General features: G+C 41.3%; 1 protein-coding gene across 4 annotated transcripts in view; it reads left to right on the forward strand.

Moving 5' to 3' along the window:
- Positions 1-21,424, forward strand: part of maml2 (mastermind like transcriptional coactivator 2) — a 440,629-nt gene that overhangs the window by 13,195 nt on the left and 406,010 nt on the right. Inside the window, exon 2 of one of the 4 annotated variants that reach the window (XM_072577865.1) lies at positions 21,280-21,409. The exons of 2 other annotated variants lie outside the window; for them this stretch is intronic. In XM_072577865.1, the coding sequence (XP_072433966.1) occupies positions 21,407-21,409 (3 nt within the window). In that variant the 5' untranslated portion in view covers positions 21,280-21,406. The remainder of the gene's footprint in view (positions 1-21,279; positions 21,410-21,424) is intronic. One more of the 4 variants, XM_072577866.1, reaches the window with a different exon arrangement.

Raw genomic sequence — 21,424 nt, forward strand, 5'->3', positions numbered from 1 at the left:
GTTGGGAGAGTATTGGACTCTCCAACTCCAAGGAAAAGACCTTGTCTAGTCACCCTACCCATTCCCCTTTATAAGGTTTCCCCCATAGCTCCTGAGAGAAAACAGCCCCAGCTTATTCAGCCTGTCCCTATACCTCAAACCCTCCATTCCCTGGCAACATCCTTATAGATCTTTTCTGAAACCGTTCAAGTTTCACAACATCCTTCCCATGGCAGGGATACCAGAATTGCATGCAGTATTCCAAAAGTGACCTAACCAATGTTCTGTACAGCTGCAACATGACCTCCCAACTCCTATACTCAATGTGCGTTCTATAACTTGCTCATTCCATCTCTCTGTTAATGGATTATTATTACCTAGTTGCAGAATTCTGGGAATAAGAACACAAAAGCATAAACTCAGGAGCAGAAGGTCATTCAGCCCATTGAGTCGACTCCACTCTCAAAGAGATCATGGGTGACCTGATGATCCTCAACTCAATTGGAGTAAGTCATTTGAGTCACGCCAAAATTCAGTCATTAAGGCTCTGTCTCAATACTCTTTCCCCGTACCCTTTGACATCTCTAAAAATCTATATTTTTTCATAAAACTGCAGTGACCTGGCCTCCATAGCCTTCTGTGGGAGAGAATTACCCAGGTTCATCACCCTCTGAGTGAAGAAAGCTCTCCTCATCTCAGCATAAAAATGGTGTATCCCATATCTTGAGACTGTGATCCCATGTTATGGAAGCACACACACTAACCACCTCCCCACGTGCTCTTGATCACCCCCACCACCAACTCCAACCCCACCTCCCAGCCAAATAAAATGTCATCCCTGCATCTTATCCAGCCCTGTTGGAATTTTCTACATTTCAGTCAAATTCCCTCTTATTTGGTAATCTCCAGTGAATATCTTGAATATAGCTTTTGAGTACATTTACTAAACGGAAGTACAGATTCACCACTTAGGTCAGGAACTTTTCAAACACGATCTAATTTCCTAATTTTATTATTTACAAAACATCTCAAAGACCTGTGTCATTTTGCACAAAAATATAATAACCTCCAGGAAGCATTTTGTTTAAAAGTGATCTCATCCAGTCTGCCAGCTGCAGGAAGTATGAACAACCTGGGAATTGTTTCTTCTACACATTGACTTAAATTTGAGAACCGGAATACAATGAAATTACATTTTTCCAAATGTGTTTTTTTTTATTATTCATTCATGGGATAAGGCAATCGCTGGCTAGGCTACTGCCCATCCCTAATTGTCCAGAGGGCAGTTAAGAATCAATCTGTGCAGTCAGGAGTCACAGGTAGGCCAGCACAATCAGCTATGGATGACAGTTTCTTTCCCAAAAGGGCATGAGTGAACCAGATATCCTGACAATTAACAATGGTTTCATGGTCCTCATTAGATTCTTAACTCCAGATTAAAAGAAATTGAATTTGATTTCCACCATTTGCACTGGCAGAATTTGAACCTAGGTTCCCAAAACATTATTTGGGTCTCTGGATTATCAGCCCCAATTTTAAACATCCCCTGTTCTTTTAACATGAATGTGTGTCTGAATGTACATACAAATGTTTTTTGGACATCCATGTTCGTACTGTCATCTGATTCTCTTGTATCCTTTTAATATGTTGTTGTAGCCATATATCTCTACTGTGCTTCTCTTAGCTTGCTTAAATTTTAACCCCACTCTCCTTATTTAAGTATGTGTTCTTAGGCTTTACATTGCTGAACCTCCTGTGATATTCACAGAAACTTTTACATTTTTTAGCTTCTTTTCATTTTCAAATGTGGTACATTAATAAATGGAAGTGTTCCCCTCCATGCATGCGCACATACACCTCCTCCGACCCCACACATCACACTTTCTGTCATTTATGCAACTGTAACGCAACAGGTCATTACATTTATCTTGTCTCTTGTACATCTCTAGATGCTGTACACATTCATTAAATTATTCAGAGACATAGTTGATGCCATGTGGCATGGCATTTAGTGACTGCTTACAATAATCCTGACAATGAATTGTATAACACTTTAACCTATTGTCTTGTTCACCTGTTAACATCTTTCAATTAGACAGTCTACTAATGAAATGTATTCTCATCATTAAAAACATCTGTAGCTTGGTAGCTGTCGACATTGGATAATCATCACAAAACTGTGACCAGGTAGACAACTACCCTGAAGCCCTTGGTTTTTGGATTTGTTTGTGTCCACGAGTATGGTTCACATTTTTTGTGCTGCACAGTATCAGGCATAGATCAGTATGGTCTAAAAGCTGCTTTGATATTATGCTTTGTGGAAGTTTGAAACTTAATGCTTCATCATCTTTTCAAACAAATGGATAAATAAAATTAGCACTTGGAGTACGCTAATGATACGCGGTGACAAATGGATAACCAAATAATTGCCTGAGCAGCTGAGCAATTTGAGAGAACTTCTTTGTAGAATCCAAGAATCCGTACAGTTTGGAAGCAGGCCATTCGGCCCACAGAGTCCACACTGACCCTCTACAAAGCATTCTTCCCAGGCCTACCCCTTACCCTGTCCTGGTAACCCTGCATTTCTCTTGGCTACTTTATTTAGCACATGTTGTTGATATTCTATTGTTATAGATTAGTGCAAAACTATAAACACATTATACTTCAGCAATTTCATATGTTATATTCTCTTACAGATACCTCTGTACAGAGGACAGTGAAAAAAAAGTGACCATTATGCTCGGGTGTGAATGATTTATTTAGCTTTTCTCTTTTGAAACTGTTGTTTAGAGATATCTGTGTAACTTTTCTCTTCCTATCCTCTGCCTGCTACCCAATGGCAGGAATTCAAGTTAACATGTAGATTCATGGATGCTGGTGACCTTCTGACATTTTACTTATCATCTTTCAGAAACAATGTTGACAATCAGTGTAGTTGTATGATAATCCTGTTTGGGAGGATATTATTGCAGACCCGAATCCTCTTTTCAGCCAGTAACTACAGTTCCAGCAAATGTTTCAAACTGTATTCAGTCAGAGTGCTGGTGAATTCCTTTTCTTCCTATTCCACAATACCATGGAAACTGCAGACACCCTGCAGACATCTCCTACATGTTGTACATTTTCCCCGATTTTTCTTTTGTCTCTCCTACTCCTAAAGGTGCTGCTGTGTAAGGATATATTTCATGGTTACAATAATGCTTCAGTGCCTTGCCTAAATAGTCACTTCTCATCGAGGACTTTAATTACTGAGGGTCAGCAGGGCATCCTAGCTAAGGCTGATTGTGGTTGATACTCAGATACACTTTCCAGTAACCGTCAATGGATAGTAATTAGGCACCCAAAATCATTCTTCAAATGAAGCAACTGGGCTTAATTGCAGCAACCCAACTTGTGATCTGGCTATGGTCAGCTAACTCAGGAACTTGGGACCCATGTTCCTGCATGACTTAGTACCATCGCAGGTCGAACTGTCATTGCTACTTTGAACAAGGATCTGACTTAAAGCTAATTGGCTAATGGATGTATAGTTATGTTGGGCGGTGTTTGTCCTGAACCAATCTTTTACATTTAGAATAATGACATTTTAGGATGTAAGCTTTGCTAGCTGAGCTGGAAGGTTCATTTTCAGACCATGCTAGGTAACATCATCAGTGTGCATCCGGTGAAGCACTGGTGGTATGACCCACCTTTTATTTATATGTTTAGGCTTCCTTGGGTTGGTGATGTCAATTCCCATGGCAATGTAAATTCTTGTGGTGGTAGCATTTTCTGTTCTTTTTCTTGGGGTGGTAAATGGGGTCCAAGTCAATGTGTTTGTTGATAGAGTTCCAGTTGGAGTGACATGCTTCTAGGAATTCTCGCGCTTGTCTTTGTTTGGCTTGTCCTAGGATGAATGTTGCTCCAGTCAAAGTGGTGTCCTTCCTCATCTGTACGTAAAGATAGTAGTGAGTGGAGGTCATGTCTTTTTGTGGCTGGTTGATGTTCATGAATCCTGGTGGCTAGCTTTCTGTCTGTTTGTCCAATGTACTGTTTGTTACAGTTCTTGCAAGATATTTTGTAAATGACATTAGTTTTTCTTGTTGTCTCTATAGGGTCTTGCAAGTTCATTAGCTGTTTCTTTTAGTGTGTTGGTGGGTTTGTGGGCTAAGTAGTTTGGCTACTTAGCCCACAAACTACTAAGTCTAAGTAGTTTGGCAGTCATTTCCGAGATGTCTTTGATATAGGGGAGAGTGGCTAAGGTTTCTGGACATGTTTTGTCTGCTTGTTTGGGTTTGTTGCTGAGAAATCGGTGAACTGTATTTATTGGGTGCCTTTTCTTTTTGAATACATTGTATAGGTGATTTTCCTTTGCTCTTCAGTGTGTGGTGGCTCAATGAAATAATATTCTGATGCAGCTGTGTTTCTGGGTTTTGGGATGATTGCTTCTGCAGTTCAGTATTTGGTCCATAGGTGTTGTTTTCCTGGAGACGCTGGTTTGAAGTTCCCAATTAGCTGTTCGCTGTACTGTAACATCTAGAGATGGCAGTTTGTTGTTCCCCCCCCCCCCCACCTTTCGTGAATTTTATGCCAGTCTTGAAGGTCTTGAAGGTTTCCTCTAATTTGTTTCATTTAAGTGATGACAAAGGTGTCATTCACGTAGCGGACCCAAAATTTGGGTTGGATGTTGGCAGAGCTGTTTGTTCGAGTCTCTCCATTACTGTCTCTGCCACTACTATCTTTGCATGTGTTGAAAAATGTGATGCTGGAAAAACACAGCTGGCCAGGCAGTATCCGAGGGGCAGGAGAATCGATGTTTTGGGCATAAGCCCTTCTTCAGGAATGAAGCTGGTGTGCCAGGCGGTCTGAGATAAAAGGTAGGGGGAAGGGGATTTGGGGGAGGGGCGCTGGGAATACGATAGGTGGAAGGAGGTGAGGGTGAGGATGATAGGCCGGAGTGGGGGTGGGGCGGAGAGGTCGGGAAGAAGATTGCAATCTTCTTCCCGACCTCTCCGCCCCCACCCCCACCCGAACTCCGGCCTATCAACCTCACCCTCACGTCCTGATGATGCCATAATTTTGAAATTATCAATGAACTAGAAATCTTGATGTTATAAAATAATTCCAATTCCGAACAACCCGGATGGCCGCCTCCTTCAAAGACCGCAGTTTCCCCTCAGACGTGGTTGACGATGCTCTCTACCGCATCTCCTCCACTTCCCGCTCCTCCGCCCTTGAACCTCACCCTCCAATCGCCACCAGGACAGAACCCCACTGGTCCTCACTTACCACCCCACCAACCTCCAGACACGTCGTATCATCCTTCGTCATTTCCGCCATCTCCAAACAGACCCCACCACCAGGGTTATATTTCCCTCCACTCCCCTATCAGCATTCTGGAAAGACCACTCCCTCAGTGACTCCCTCGTCAGGTCTACACCCCCCACCAACCCAACCTCCACTCCCGGCACGTTCCCCTGCAATTGCAAGAAATGCAAAACTTGCGCCCATACCCCCCCCCACTTCGCTCCAAGGCCCCAAGGGATCCTTCCATATCCATCACAAATTCACCTGCACGTCTACACACATCATTTACTGCATCCGCTGCACCCGATGTGGCCTTCTCTACATTGGGGAGACAGGCCGCCTACTTGTGGAACGTTTCAGAGAACACCTCTGGGACACCCGCACCAACCAATCCAACTGCCCCGTGGCTGAACACTTTAACTCCCCCTCCCATTCCGCCAAGGACATCCATCGCCAGACCATGACAACACGACGCCTGGAGGAAGAGCACCTCATCTTCCGCCTAGGAATCCTCCAACCACAAGGGATGAATGCAGATTTCTCCAGCTTTCTCATTTCCTCTCCCCCCACCTTATCTCAGTCCCAACCCTCTGACTCAGCACCGCCTTCTTGACCTGCAATCTTCATCCCGACCTCTCTGCACCCACCCCCTCTCTGGTCTATCACCATCACCTTAACCTCCTTTCACCTGTCGCATTCCCAACGCCCTTCCCCCAAGTCCCTCCTCCTTCCCTTTTATCTTAGCCTGCTTGGCACACCCTCCTCATTCCTGAAGAAGGGCTTATGCCCGAAACGTCAATTCTCCTGCTCCTTGGATGCTGCCTGACCTGCTGCGCTTTTTCAGCAACACTTTTTTCAGCTCATTTATAAAATAACGTGTTGCATGTAAATTAATGTATGTTGAATGGGATATCATAGAGACTGGATTATTACAATTCAGCAGTGACATAATCAACCAGTTAATCTTTCAACATGTAACTGCCAGCCTTTGCTTATCATTCCAGCCTCTGATTCAGAAAATATGTAGTCAAGCCCAACTCCAAGACTGATTTGTATTACAAGTTTAAACAGCACTGCCACTAATATCTTTCCAGATGGGATGTTGCACTGCAGTCTTGCAGAGCACTTGGTACAATTCAAAGAAGAGCAGTGAAGTTCTTTAGGTGTTCTTACCAATTCTTTAGGTTAGTGTTGATGACAAGTATTACAGCTACATTGCAGTTGTTGCTTGGTCAAGATTGTGTATCAACCTGTCACTTTGTGATCTGTAATGATTTTTACAACTGAATTGGGAAAGCTAGGTTCAGTGACAAGTCAGACTTTATCTTCATTTGATAGAAATCAGTGACAGAAAGCACATATCCAAGTGTGACAGGAAAAAAAATCTAGTAAATATGCAAAGCAGAGTTCCTGAAATGATTTCCTTTGGAGAGAAAATAAGGTCTTTATTATCAGTAGGTTAGCATCTTGTTAACAAGATTACATTTATAAAATTGTTAATTTGAACAAAGGGTGTGTTACTGTATGATGTCACATGTTGTGCACAGGGTCCAGAAATGTGCTTATTGTATTTTACATATACACAGTAAAAATGAACAGAGGAGACACTGACTGCTATTTTCTCTCTGCACTGTTTCTTCAACATGTTGTCTTGTTGACCTGCTATGTTTCCTACTTGCCCGTTGTACAAATGGGTATTTTTCATCTTGTCAATATACAATTTAACTGCATGGGGCCTAACAGAGAGACATATTTGCATCCTTTATAACATTGATACCATCATTGATGGTAAGCTTTGGAGGAACGGAAATTTGAAGCTCAAACACAAAATCAAATTTCTGGAAAAACTCAGCAAGTCTTAAGAAGGGTCACTGGATTTTATTTCTGATCTCCAGCATGCACTGTTCTTTGTTTTTTTTCTTGGATTAGTGGTGCTGGAAGAGCACAGCAGTTCAGACAGCATCCGAGCATCCGAGGATTTTACTGCTCCTCAGATGCTGTCTTAACTGCTGTGCTCTTCCAGCACCACTAATCCAGAATCTGGTTTCCAGCACCTGCAGTCATTGTTTTTACGTTTGTTTTTTCTTGTTAATGGAAATTCATGCTAATGTCCACCTTCCAAATCCAAAGAAACATAGCCAAATTTTAATGGACCTACTTTTGCTATAGTTGTCACCAATGACAATGTCAGTCTCTTTAGCTTGTTTGCTTGCTGCCATTATCAGCTTGCTGTCATTTCTAAGTTCCTTGGACAATATTTCGAATTATTAATGTATAGGAAAGGCATAATCAATTCTTTTTTGAACTATTTTAGATTCTATGCAGTGAGTGCACAGTACAAAACTTTATAATGTAAGTAGGGACATGATGTAAGCAGGGAAGTGATCTATATGAAGAGACTGGAAAAAGGATGATTTGATTGATTTTATTCTAGCATTGTAACCTGATTCATTTCTTCCAATTCTGATTTGCTGATCCATTAGAATGAAGGTAAAATAACAACGTTTGACTGGGAGTGACATTAGTTAATAAATTTGATCAGATTTTCAAAAGCTCGTGATCCCATTTTAAAAGGCTGAAGACATCAGATGAATGTTTTCTCACTTGTTGATCATGGATAACTTGTGGTTTAATACCTACAGGGTACAATTGTTACCTAGAAGTAAATGGTTCACTATTGTATCCTGATTGTTACCCTTACGTAAGGTATGATTTGTCTGGTTAACAATACTTTTCACTGTATCACAGTGTATGTGACAATAACAAATCAAATTGAATTGATGGATGCTATTCCCTGTAGATCTTTCAGTTATAGAATTATAGAGATGTATAGCATGGAAACAGGCACTTCGGTCCAACTCATCCAGGATGGCCAGATATCCTAAATTAAGCTCATCCCATTTGCCAGCACTTCACCCATATCCCTTTAAATGCTTCTTTTTCATACACCCATCACTTCACCACTTCCTGTGGCAGTTCATTCCACACCCTTTGCGTGAAAAAGTTGTCCCTTGGATCCCCTTTATATCTTTCCCTTCTCACCCTATACCTATGCCCACAAGTCCTGCACTCGCCCACCCTTGGAAAAAGACTTTGTCTGCTTACCCTATTCTTGCCACTCCTGATTTCATAAACCTCTGTAAGGTTATCCCTCAGCCTCCATCGGTCCAGGGAAAATAGCCCTTGCTTATTTAGCCTCTCCCTATAGCTCAAATCCTCCAATCCTGGCAACACCCTTGTAAATCTTTTGTGACCTTTCAAGTTACACGCATCCCTTCCTGTAGGAGGTAGACTAGAATGCACAAATTATTCCAAAATGGCCTAACCAATGTCCTGTACAGCTGCAACATGACACCCCACACCTATACTGAATGCTCTGACGAATAAAGGAAAGCATACCAAACACTACCTTCACTATCCTATCTACCTCCAACTCCACTTTCAAGGAACTATGAAACTGCATTCCAAGGTCTATTTTTTTCAGCATCACTCCTCAGGACCTTACCATTAAGTGTATAAGTGCTGTCCTATTTGTTTTTCCAAAATGCATCACCTCAATTTATCTAAATTAAATTCCATCTGCCAATTTTGGCCAATTTGTCCATTGATCAAGATCCTGTTGCACTCTGAGGTAACCTTCATTGCTATCCACTACACCTCCAATTTTGATGTCATCTGTCAACTTACTAACTATATCTCCTAAGTTCACATCCAAATCATTTACATAAATGACGAAAAGTAGTGAATTGATCCTGTGGCACAGCAATAGTCACAAGTCTCCAGTCTGAAAAGCAATTCTCCACCACCACCCTCTGTCTTCTACCTTTGAGCTAGTTCTATATTCAAATGGCTAGTTGTCCACTTTTATCTACATTTATCCACTTTTAACCATATTAAGACATTCAGCACCACCTCTTCTGTAATATCGGCATTTTTTAAAATGTCAAAATCTATTTTTTCACATTCGATATCTTCCATGTCCTTCTCCACAATAAACACTAATACAAAATACTAACTTAGTATCTCCCCCACCTCCTCCACATATAGGCTGCCTTGCTGATCTTTGAGGTGCCCTATTCTCTTCCTAGTTACCCTTTTGTCTTTAATAGATTTATAAAATGCCTTTGGATTCTCCTTAACCCTATTTGCCAAAGCTATCTCACGTCCTCTTTTTGCCCTCCTAATTGCCCTCTTGAGTATAATTTACTGCCTTTGTACTCTTCTAAGGATTCACTCAATCTCTGGTGTCTATTCCTGACATAAGCTTCCTCCTTCTTCTTGACCGAAACCTCAACTTCTCTCAACATCCAGTATTCTCTACACCTAATAGGTGTACTGTCTCTTAATTGTAGCTTGATTAGATTCAATAGCTATATGTATGTTATCTGAACATATTATTGCAGGGTAGCCCTTTTAATCAGTGCATTTCACTTCAGTTAAATGTTCTTGCATGCTTTGCCAGTAATTTGGAGGTAGAGTGAGTTAGGTAACGTGAAAAGCTGTTTTTTTTTGGGCTACATATTGGCTCAATAGTTAGCACTGCTATCTTGTAGTGCTAGCGACCCAGGTTCGATTCCAGCCTTGTGTGACAGTGGAATTTGCATGCTATCCCTACGTCTGTGTCCTTTCCCACTGGTGCTGTGGTGTCCTTCCACAGTTCAAAGTTGTGCAGGTTAGATGGATTAGCCACAGTAAATGCAGGGTTATGGAGGTAGCATAAGGGTCTGGGAGGAATGCTCTTTGGATGGTCCTTGCAGACTCAATGAGCGAAATTGCCTCTTTGTTCACTATAAGGATTCCATTAGCTTACCTTTTACTTCACTGGTGTTTACCAAAGAAAATTCAAGGAATGAAGGATACTACTACCTGTGTCCTTGAATTCTGCATAATAAACTGATTAGGTCATAGCTTCTTCGATAAAGGTTATTTATAAATTCTGGTTAAGTGGTAGCTCTCTCACCAATGTATCACAGACCCATTTCAGTGACTTGAGCATAAAATTTGTGCCCATGGAATGCTGCACTCTTGCAAAAATCATGCTTTTCTAATGAGCCATTTACACTGAGGAGGCCCCTATTCATTTAGGTGGACATAGAAATATCCTCTAGTACATAATACAGCACAATAACAAATAATAGCTGCCCCCATGAATAATAAACCCTCATCCAACATTATTAAACAGAAATAGTTTATCTCATTTTTATACCTAAAGCTACATTGGGATCTTATTGAGCGTAGCGGTTGTGTTTCCAATGCTGACTATACTTCAAAAATATTTTATTAACTTAGGTACTTTGGAGCAATCCAAGGCCAGAAGAGTTACTAACATCAGTACGAGTTCTTAATATTCTTTAGTTTGGTTTACAGGACTGCACATTGCTTGCAAGTGAGACAAGCCTTCAAGATAAATGTTTGTTGAAGATTTTGATCCATCTTTGTATAAACCCAAAAAGATCGTCAAGAATACAATTTAAAAAAAAATGCTCTTGGCAAATGGTCATCCTACTGAGTGGTGATGGGCTTATTTAAAACTTATAGAATTTTGCAGTACAGAAGAAGGCCATTTCACTCATCATCTCTGTACCAGCTGCTAAAAGAGCTGCCCAGTTAGTTTCACTGTCCAGCCCTGTCTGCGCAGTCCTCTAACTTCATAGCTTTCAAAGATATATCCAGCTCTCTTTTGAAACCTCCTCAGGAATCCATCTCTATCATGCTCCTAGGCAGCATATTCCAAATCCTAATCACTATGTGAATAAAAAAAATCACCTCAGCTGTCTTGCTGCCAATCTTGAAATTATAATTCTCTAGTTACTGACACTCCAACTCATCCACTCGCCCTGTCAAAATTGTTCATAATTTTGAACACCTCAAAAAGGCCACCTCTTAATCTTCTCTGCTCCGAGGAGAATAAGTCTGATTTCTTGCCTGCACTTGTCTCCGTCACCCTCACCCTCGTTGGCTCGTTTGCTGTCTTGCTGTTTAAAATTTTTCCTTGCATCGAAAATCCTTCATTCATGATTCTAGTAAACCTCCTTTGAACTCATTAAAGGACTTTCATATCATTCCTTAAATATCATGGCCAGAATGGAACACAGTATTCCAAATATGGTCTGACCAATGATTTGCAGAGGTATAGCATCATTTCCTTGCTTTTATACTTCTGTTTATAAGCTCAAGGATCCCATAAGCCTTCTTAATAACTGTTTTAACTTGCTTGGCACCTTCAGAGACTCATGCATGTAAACCCCAAAGTCCCTGTGCACCTGTACTCCCCTCGAAGTTGTGCCATTGCGCTTGTATTGTCTCTCCATGTTTTTCTACCAAAATGCATAACCTCACATTTCTCTGCATTGAACTCCATCTGCCAGACACCTGCCCATTTGGTTGACTTGTCAATGTCCCTCTGAAGTTGATTAGATTAGATTCTCTACAGTGTGGAAATTGGCCCTTCGGCCCAACCAGTCCACACCGACCCTTCAAAGAGTAACCCACCCAGACTCATTTCCCTCTGACTAATGCATCTAACACTATGGGCAATTTAGTATGGCCAATATGGCACATCTTTGGACTGTGGGAGGAAACCGCAGCACCTGATGGAGACCCATGCAGACACAGGGAGAATGTGCAATCTCCACACAGACAGTCGCCAGAGGCTGGAATCAAACCTGGGAGCCTGGTGCTGTGAGGCAACAGTGCTAACCACTGAGTCACCATGCCACCCTAAAGTTACTCAGCATCATCCTCCCAAATCACCATTCTCCCCAAGTCAGCATCATCTGCAAATTTAGAAATTTTGCCCTCAACACAGATCTCCAAATCATTTATATAAATCAGAAAAAAACTAAAACTTGTATTTAGAAATATAGTTTATTCATAAAATTTGTGAAAGTATGCTCAAGTTTGGCACCTGTGGCTCAGGTGCTCAATGTGGGCCTGACCTGTACTATAAACAGCAACATTGATAACACCTTAGATCTGCTGATCGGGATTGTTGCCTGCATTGGACAAGGAGTGTACCTGCCTCATATGCTCAGTTTGACCTTGGCTGTATACTTCTCCCAGTTTTTGTCACATATGATGAGATACTTACCTTTCTTCATCACAACATTAAATATGAGAGCAAAGAATCATAGAATCGCGGCAGTGTGGAACCAGGCTATTCAGCCCACTGAGACCACAATGATTCTCTAAAGAGCATAGCACCCAGATCACACCCCTATGGCTAATCCCCCAAACGTACACATTCCTGGACACTATGGATAATTTAGCATAGCCAATCCACCATACTTGTACTTCTTTGGACTGTGGGAGGAAACCCAAGCAAGCATGGGGCAAATGTACAAATGTCACACAGATGGTTGCCTGAGGGTGAAATCAAACCCAGGTCCCAGTCACTGTGAGACAGCAGTGCTAACCACTGAGCCACCATGCTACCAATGAAGGAATCACATTCCCGATGAAGAGCTTATGCTCGAAACATTAACTCCTGCTTACCGGATGCTGTCTGACCAACTGTGCTTTTCCAGCACCACACCTTTTGACTCTGATCTCCAGCATCTGCAGTCCTCACTTTCTCCAGAACTAGAGTACTGTGTGTTGTTCCTCTTGCCACATCATAGGAAAGCTGTGATGGCACTAGAGAGGGTGTAGAAGAGATTCACCAGGATATTGCCTTGCCTGGAGCAATGCACCTGTGAAAAGAGACTGGATAAGCTTGTATTATTTTCCAAAGAGCAGAGAAGGCTGAGGGGGTAACTGATTGAAGTGTTCAAAGATCAGTGGGCTATAGACAAGGTAAATCTGGAAAAACATTCTTGTTTTAGAAGGGTAAGTAACCAAGGGCAGAGCTTTAAGGTAAGGTGCAGGAGGTTTAGGAGAAAACCCATTTTTATCCAGAGGCTTTGTGGGTATCTTGAATTCACTGTCTGTAATGAACTGAAAAGAGACAGGAAGCCTCAAGATATTTAAAGATTATTTAAATATGTACTAACTATACCACAGCATATGAGATTATGGAGCAAGTGCTGGAAAATAGGATCAGAATACGTGGATGTTTGAAGACTGGCACAGACACAATTCGCCAAAGGCTTCTTTCCATGCTGTAACAACTCTATGCCACTCCAAACCTGCTCATCTGTGGCATCAATACTTTCAGCTGGTACAGATGGACATTTTGTAACCACTGTAGCTGTGATAAGGTGCCTTGAGGCAGGAATCTATAACCTCGCTCCTCTTATCACTTTGATCTCAGCTAATATTGAATGTAAGGATGTGGATTTGGCCAAAACTGTCTACAAATAATGTATTGAATTAAACCTGAAATTCTAGTTGTGGTGGCATGACATTTTAAATCTAATGTGAAAAGCAGTATAGATTTGGAAGATCCTGTCATGACTGTTTTGTGCCAACTGACCAAGTCTAAATGATGACATTCCACCCTCACTTCCAATCTATTAGCCTCAGTATCAACTGCTAGCAGGGAATTCCAGAATTATGGTCCAGTCAAGATGAAGAAATGGTGATGTATCATTGAATCAGGATAGAGTGTCACCGTGTTGGGGTGATGATCTCTCAGCATTTCTGTTTTTGAACTTCTTGATTTTAGCCGTTAAGTGGAATAGTGAGTTGCTGAGTGTCATTGCCCACTTGTAACATTGAAGATCAGAATACTTATTGTGCCATCACAAATCAGCTCACCTAATGCATCCTTGCATTAGGTGAGCTGATTTTAAATATTATTAAAATATTAATTTTTAAATATTAAAAATTAGTGAACAAATTGATCTGTTTCTTTAAAATGTTATAATATGGCACTAACATTATATCACTTTCCCACTATTGAGGATACAGATATGGTGAGCTGCGTATTATTTCACACGACATTTACAGCACACTTATCTGGTTGAATTTTGGAATAGTTCCTAAAATGGGATCATTGATGTCTTCAGGAGATATTTTTCTCTTAATTTTGTAATCTAAAATTTTTAAGGTAGAGTATTTTTTTTTCTGACCTCCCTTTTAGGAAATTGAAATTCTGAAATGCAAGCATCTGTGATACTTGGACTGAAATGCCACCATTCGCCTTCCTGGGCTCACTGCCTCCACTCTCAGGTCATTTCTCTCCCACACTTGATGCCAATAAACTTGCTGTGGAGGTGCTTCTCTGCCTATTGGCCCCAAGAATGGGACGAGAACCTGTAAGTTGAAGAGCAGCAAGTAATAGAAAGTTAAGTAATAGAACATGTGGGCGGCATGGTGGCACAGCGCCAGAGACCTTGGTTCAATTCCCGCCTCAGGCAACTGTCTGTGTGGAGTTTGCACATTCTCCCTGTGTCTGTGTGGGTTTCCTCTGGGTGCTCCCGTTTCCTCCCACAGTCCAAAAATGTGCAGGTTAGGTGAATTGGCCATGTTAAATTGCTCGTAGTGTTAGGTGAGGGGTAAATGTAGGGGAATGGGTCTGGGTGGGTTGCGCTTCGGTGGGTCAGTGTGGACTTGTTGGGCCGAAGGGCCTGTTTCCACATTGTAAGTGATCTAGTCTAATCATGTGCGCTGGTGTGACACTGGTGTTGGAGCAACAGCTGCTGGTTGAAACATTTTGGATTAATCCTATGTAATGCCAGTTAGGGTTACTGCAGACTAAATCACTGATACCATCTCTGAGCCAGTGCTGCTGGAATGCCACTGCCAAATGTTATGCAAACAGATTCACCTTGAACTCCAAGTTTCACCTTGTGGGACTGGAGGAATGTGGTAGTGTAGAGTTTGATGAGGTAAAAATGCTAACTTGGGAATTTGCTCAGTTGGGGATTCAATGCATTAGGGGGAGGAAGTATTGCTTTACATGTTTTCAGCCTCCAGAAACTAGTGAATATTCAAAGCTTTAGTTGGGTGAGCTGGTAAGTATGTAATATTTTAAGATGTTATCCCTCTTTAAATCACTGCTTGGGAGATGAAATATTAACTTATAGATTAACTAATTAAACTACTTTGTATAATTTTTAGTAACAGTTGAGTGATATTTCTAAACTTCAAATCTAATTTGATAAACAAAACACAATGAAGGGGGAATTTAGAGTCAGACAGCACCAAGACGTTTTATTCCAGGAGGGTATGACTCTGAATGAGATAACTGTGGAGGAACTTACGTCATTGCATTTGTTCAGCAGATTTGAGGTATTTGCAACTTGTGTCAATGACTGCAGACAACACAAAACAAATTGACCATAATACTGTCATACGGAGTGGGGAAAAAGAAAAAAACATATAGTGATAGAAGATGTTGTATAGGTAAGGGAGTAGATACGGTTCTCTACAACAGAAAACATGAGTCCTAAAGGCTGTGTTGCCTGCCTCGCAGTAGGGCTAAGCACACCTCAGGCAGGTAAAAACGAGGACTGCAGATGCTAGAAACCCAAGTCTGAATTAGAGTTGTGCTGGAAAAGCACAGCAGGTCAGGCAGCATCTGAGGAGCAGAAAAATCGCGTTTCGGGCAAAAGCCCTTCATCAGGAATAGAGGCAGAAAGCCTGCAGGGTGGAGAGATAAATGAGAGGGGGTGGGGTGGGGAGAAAGTAGCATAGAGTACAATGGGTGAATGGGGTTGGGGATGAAGGTGATAGGTCAGAGAGGAGGGTGGAGTGGATAGGTGGAAAGGATGATAGGCAGGTAGGACAGGTCACGGGGACGGTGAAGGTTGGAACTGGGGTAAGGTGGGGGGAGGGGAAATGAGGAAACTGGTGAAGTTCATATTGATGTCCTGGGGTTGAAGTGTTCTGAGGCAGAAGAAGAGGCGTTCTTCCTCCAGGCCTCAGAGCTGGAGAGGAAATTAGAGTGGGAGGGGTAGAATCTCGTTATGGACAACTTGGGAACCAATGAGAAAGGGGTTTTGCTGAAGGAGTGTGTGGAGATGAGGACACATTTTAAAAGCAGAATAATAAAGGTAATAGTCTCAGAATCACTGTGTGAGCCGCAAGCAAATTAGCATAGGGTAACTAGAGAGTTGAATGCATGGCTCAAAATTTGATGGAGATGTTGTTTTGATTCATGGAGAATTGGGAAAGGGAAATGTGCACTTTTGGGATTGACCTTCAACTAAGTGAGAGCAGTGTACTGTGGAGTAGTACTTAGGCTTTTAAATTAAGTTATAGGGGAAATGGTTCATATGAGGAAAATTTGGAAAGTTAAAGAGAAAGGACTGGGCAATAATGCAAGGTAGTGATGTGGTTAATGATAATTAGAATTTGACAGGTAGGGATTGAGTATACAACATAAGAATACATCAGAAAATAAGGTCAAAAAAGGGCAAAATGGTTAAGCAAAGTAGAATCAAAGAGTCTTTATCTGATTGTATTCAGAATTCATAGGATAGAGCATTGATAGCATAATTAGTGATATATAGAATGTGATCTTACAGAACATGGGTCAGGCTCTTGTGGAGTTGTCTCATTCGCTTGCTGGAAAGGTGGTGAGAAACTCAAATTGACTTTCACAGCAAGGCTCACCATCTTTTCCAGTAGTCAGACAGCATGGAGGGCAGTGACAGGCCACTCTCAAATCTCAAGTACCTGGAAATGGAAATCCCAGTGAGAGCTGCTGGCCAGTAGCAGCTTTGCTTGATGGTGCAAGGTTGTAGTTAATGCCAGGATGGCAACCACCATTCCAAGGACCAATACATGACAGTGTTTTTGGAAGAGGGAGTTTCTGGTCTTTTGGGGACATGGGAAGAGGGACCAGAGGGATCACATCCAAGAACAAGGGAATGGCCTTCAGCAGGTACTCACCTGCACTATGTCAGGTCCTGTCTTGTCCAATCACTTGACTGTGCACAAATCAGTGCAAATTGAAAGTACACACTCTTGCCCAGTAATGCACCAGCTCATGCTGCTTTATCAATTAGATGGGCTGACATTCATTTCATCCTGATTTGGAGCTGAAACAATTGCAGCTTACGTAGAAATAGGGCCTTGTAACTTTAGAGTCATAGAATAGAAATACCTTCTATTTCCAATCAACTGCTCAGTAAACAATATACAAAACCCTTTATGACTAAATGATCACTTAAGGGCCTTAATTGGCTGGGTGGCAGGATGCCTGGGCTTTCCCAAGAATTTAATTCAGGCAGAAATGAAAAGGCAGTGGGGATCTTGGATATGGTGGAGTCCTTTGAATTATTTTTAAGGCACTGTTAGTTACATTTTGAACCTACTAAGGGATGACTTGTGTAGAAGAAAAGAGGTGTTATAAATAGGAAAATGGAGCAATCAGATTAGCAACTGATCCCAAGAAAATCAAAAGGCAAAAGTGTGGAAAGAACTTAAAGCTATCAAACACAAGTTCCAGATAAACTAATTGACAAAAGGTTGTCAAGTCCCATGGAAATAAAGTCATTTACCATAGGACCGTAAAGAAATGTGTTGTAGAGATATTATTGCATTGTTTATAATCTACCAAAAATCCCTTGATTCTTGAAAGATTCCAATAGGATCAAAATTTGATACCAGTAGAAGGGAGATACATATCAAGACCGGCAGATCATATCAAACAGCATATTCCTTTGGCTGTTCACAACAAGCATGATACTGATCATATCAAACCTGCGAAACTCAAGTCACAAATGTTGGATGTGATTCTATGGATAAATCAGAATTATTCTGAGAATCCGTTTAAAGTTGTCAGTTGGGCTCACAGTGGAAGGTAGGTATCTTAATGCACAATGCTCTGTTCTGCAGAGCCTCTGTTTCAACTCAACCAAAGATTAGATTGTAAATAATCTAATAATGTGGAAACAGGCCCTTCGGCCCAACAAGTCCACACTGACCCGCCAAAGTGCAACCCACCCAAACCCATTCCCCTACACTTAACGCTGCGGGCAATTCACCTAACCTGCACATTTTTGGACTGTGAATCGGAGCACCCAGAGGAAACCCACGCAGACATGGGGAGAATATGCAAACTCCACACAGACAGTCTGGAGCTGTGAGGCAGCAGTGCTAACCACTGTGCCATCATGCCACCCACTGTGCCACCGTGCCGCCCACCAATATGTGACTGTAAATCTCTGGTTCATTTCTCAGGACAATGCTTTGACCAATCTGTGACAATCTGCTGGGTTTAAAATTTAAAGAAAGCTAAGCTGTTAATTGCCAGTCATCAATTACATTAGTTACATTATCCATAGCTTTACCAAAGAAAGCTTTACCAAGTCCACTTGCAAAGAAATGAGCATTCTTCTTTCAGTAATATCAATGTTATTTTCCCCTTCGTTTGGTATTTCTTACAAATTGCAATTAATGAGTGCTAGACAAAAAGCTTTAACAAAAATGTCATTTTTCATTAATACTCAAAGAAACAAATGTCATGGAAGTTTTTTTTCTAGTTTTGTTATCGTTGTTGATCACTCCTCAAATTACTTGCATAATGAAGCTCATCCATCACTAAATGGTATTTGCATGATTACAGCTATTACTATGTTGCAAAAAAGCACCAGTAAGATGTAAGAACATTTGCTAATTATTATTATTTGGGGATTTCAATTCACACTGAATTTAACTCACAAACACTGTTCCAATAGAACTGCAGAAAAATCTGTTTCGCTAAGATTCTCTGCAATTCTTGGTGATGAATATATTTTGTTGTTTTGCATTTATCTAAAAGCTGTGAGTTATATATTTCTGTTTTCAAACAACAATTTGAAAATTTAATTTCAGCGTACCAATGCTGCCATAGTAATACCTTCTGTTTCCAATCAACTGAATCATAGAATCATTAGAATCCCTACAGTGTGGAAACAGGCCAGTAGGCCCAACAAGTCCACACAGACTCTCTGAAGAATATTCCATCCAGACCCATTCCCCCTACCGTATTACATTTTTCCACATTTCCCCTGAATGATGCACCTAACCTATGCATCCCTGGATACTATGGGCAATGTGGGTGGGTTCTTCACCCAGAGAGTGGTGGGGGCATGGAATGCGCTGCCCGTGGGAGTGGTAGAGTCAGATTCATTGGCGACCTTTAAGCGGCATTTGGATAGGTACATGGATGGGTGCTTAATCTAGGATAGAAGTTCGGCACAACATCGTGGGCCGAAGGGCCTGTTCTGTGCTGTATTGTTCTATGTTCTATGTTCTATGTTCTAATGTAGCACGGCCAATGCAACTACCTCGCACATCTTTGGACTGTGGGAAGAAATCAGAGCACTCTGAGGAAACCCATGCAGACACAGGGAGAATGTGCAAACTCCACACAGACTCCACCAGAGGTGGAAACTACTTAATAATCAATACGTAAAACCCTTTATAACTAGTTGATTTATGTAGTTTTATTTAGCCTGAATCTGTTCTGAATTACAAAGTGCTGAAAACTATCTTGCAATGGTTAGGGTAGATGTGTTCAAAAGTTCTGAAGCACAGGATTCAAAAGCTGTGGAATTGAAGTAAAACATTCTGCATGGATATAGGATCACTAGTCACATGGATGTTAGAATTGTGAAACAGCAGTGGTTTGGAACCAAAAGATATGGCACATTTTCAAAAAGGAATAGATAAAGTCCTGCTTTTAAAGGGGATTGTTCTACCAATTCTAAAATCAACATTTGACATTCTCTCCAGAGGCAACTTTGGTCATGTGTGAGCTTTTGATTGAGCAGGAGGGTGGCTGGTTTGATCCTGCCCCTCAAACCTGCCACCCGCTGCCTATGACCCGATTTCAGAGGAAGAAAGGTTTGCATTGGACTTCCCACTTTTCTAATGGAAATCTTTACATGGGTAATTAATACATATTTGAAGAGCTTGACCATGCTGCTTCACCCAGTGATGTCTGAATGCTTGCCACATGGGAAGTCTGAAAGGAAAACTGAGTCATGTGTTATTTGCAAATTTCTGCAGGTGGAGTGGAGTAAGTGCGAGGATACCAATGTTGTCAGACATTCGGTACTTCATCAAGGCACCCGACATTGAGAGGGGAGAGCTAGCTGAAAGATATCCTCTCCCCTGGCTGCCATTCTCCCTCACAACCCTACAAACTTCTACTTTTGGTGCATGCATTTCTGGCTGGAGCCATTACTTCCCCAGGGATGCTGCTGAGCAATATGCAATTCCAGACATGATGAGGAAGCATCTGTTATATGTGTAGATGAGATACAGTTGAACAGAAGTATTTGCACTGTGAGTTCTTCTTTCTGGGAGAAATTCCACGTGTTAATTGTCTCTTTGGCATTTATTTTCAGGAAGGCCTAACAAATTAAGTGAGTGGGACTTATTAAAAAGGTAACTCAGCTGATAGAATGTTTGGAAGGATAGGCAGAATGATTACCTCCTCACCAGGATATGGACATGTCACAATATTAATGACAGTCTTGTGAAAACTTGTCTCTGGAATTTGGGCAATGATTTATCACTTTTGATTTTAGGGCACTTGCAGAAAAATGCACACTTCATTTCTAATTGTAAGAGGCAGTGTCTGATAGAAATAACCAAAGGTAATGCAACTCTGCAGTAAAAGAATATCAACTCCTATCCAATATCTTAGTGTAACAATGACACAGGTTTTGATTGGTCAGCCTAGGGTCTCTCAATAGGCAAAAGTGAGGACTGCAGATGCTGGAGATCAGAGTCAAGGTTAGAGTGGTGCTGGAAAAGCACAGCAGGTCAGGCAGCATCCGAGGAGCAGGAAAATCGACGTTTCAGGCAAAAGCCTTTCATCAGGAATGAAGGGCTAGGCTCTCTTAATGACTGGCAAAGTTAGCTGATAAGCATAGCACTTGAGGTGACTAAGTGTCAGAAAGGAAGTACCATCACAGTCTTTTTATGACATATAAAAATTGATCAGAGAATAACTTGAGAATTTGCAATCCATGGCTAGAAAAAAAGAGTTGTAATTATACAGTGCCTTTTTATGAGCACTAATGTCTCAACATATCTTAGAGACAATAGAATAGTCACTGTTGTAATGTAGTAAATGAATGTCAAGTGAATTAGTAGGTTTAATCTCAAAGTATGTCATCTTCTGTGTTTCAGAAACCACCATACTGGCTAATATTTGCAGTGGAGTGCTACCACTTTCTAAAGCTTTTAAATCAACCTGTTTGAACACCTTTGTGGGAGGAGGGACTTGAACCTGGACCTTCTGACCCAGCGGTAGGGTATGGTAGGATTTGGATTT

Source organism: Chiloscyllium punctatum, chromosome 9 (genome assembly GCF_047496795.1).
Source record: "Chiloscyllium punctatum isolate Juve2018m chromosome 9, sChiPun1.3, whole genome shotgun sequence".
NCBI lineage: Eukaryota > Metazoa > Chordata > Chondrichthyes > Orectolobiformes > Hemiscylliidae > Chiloscyllium > Chiloscyllium punctatum.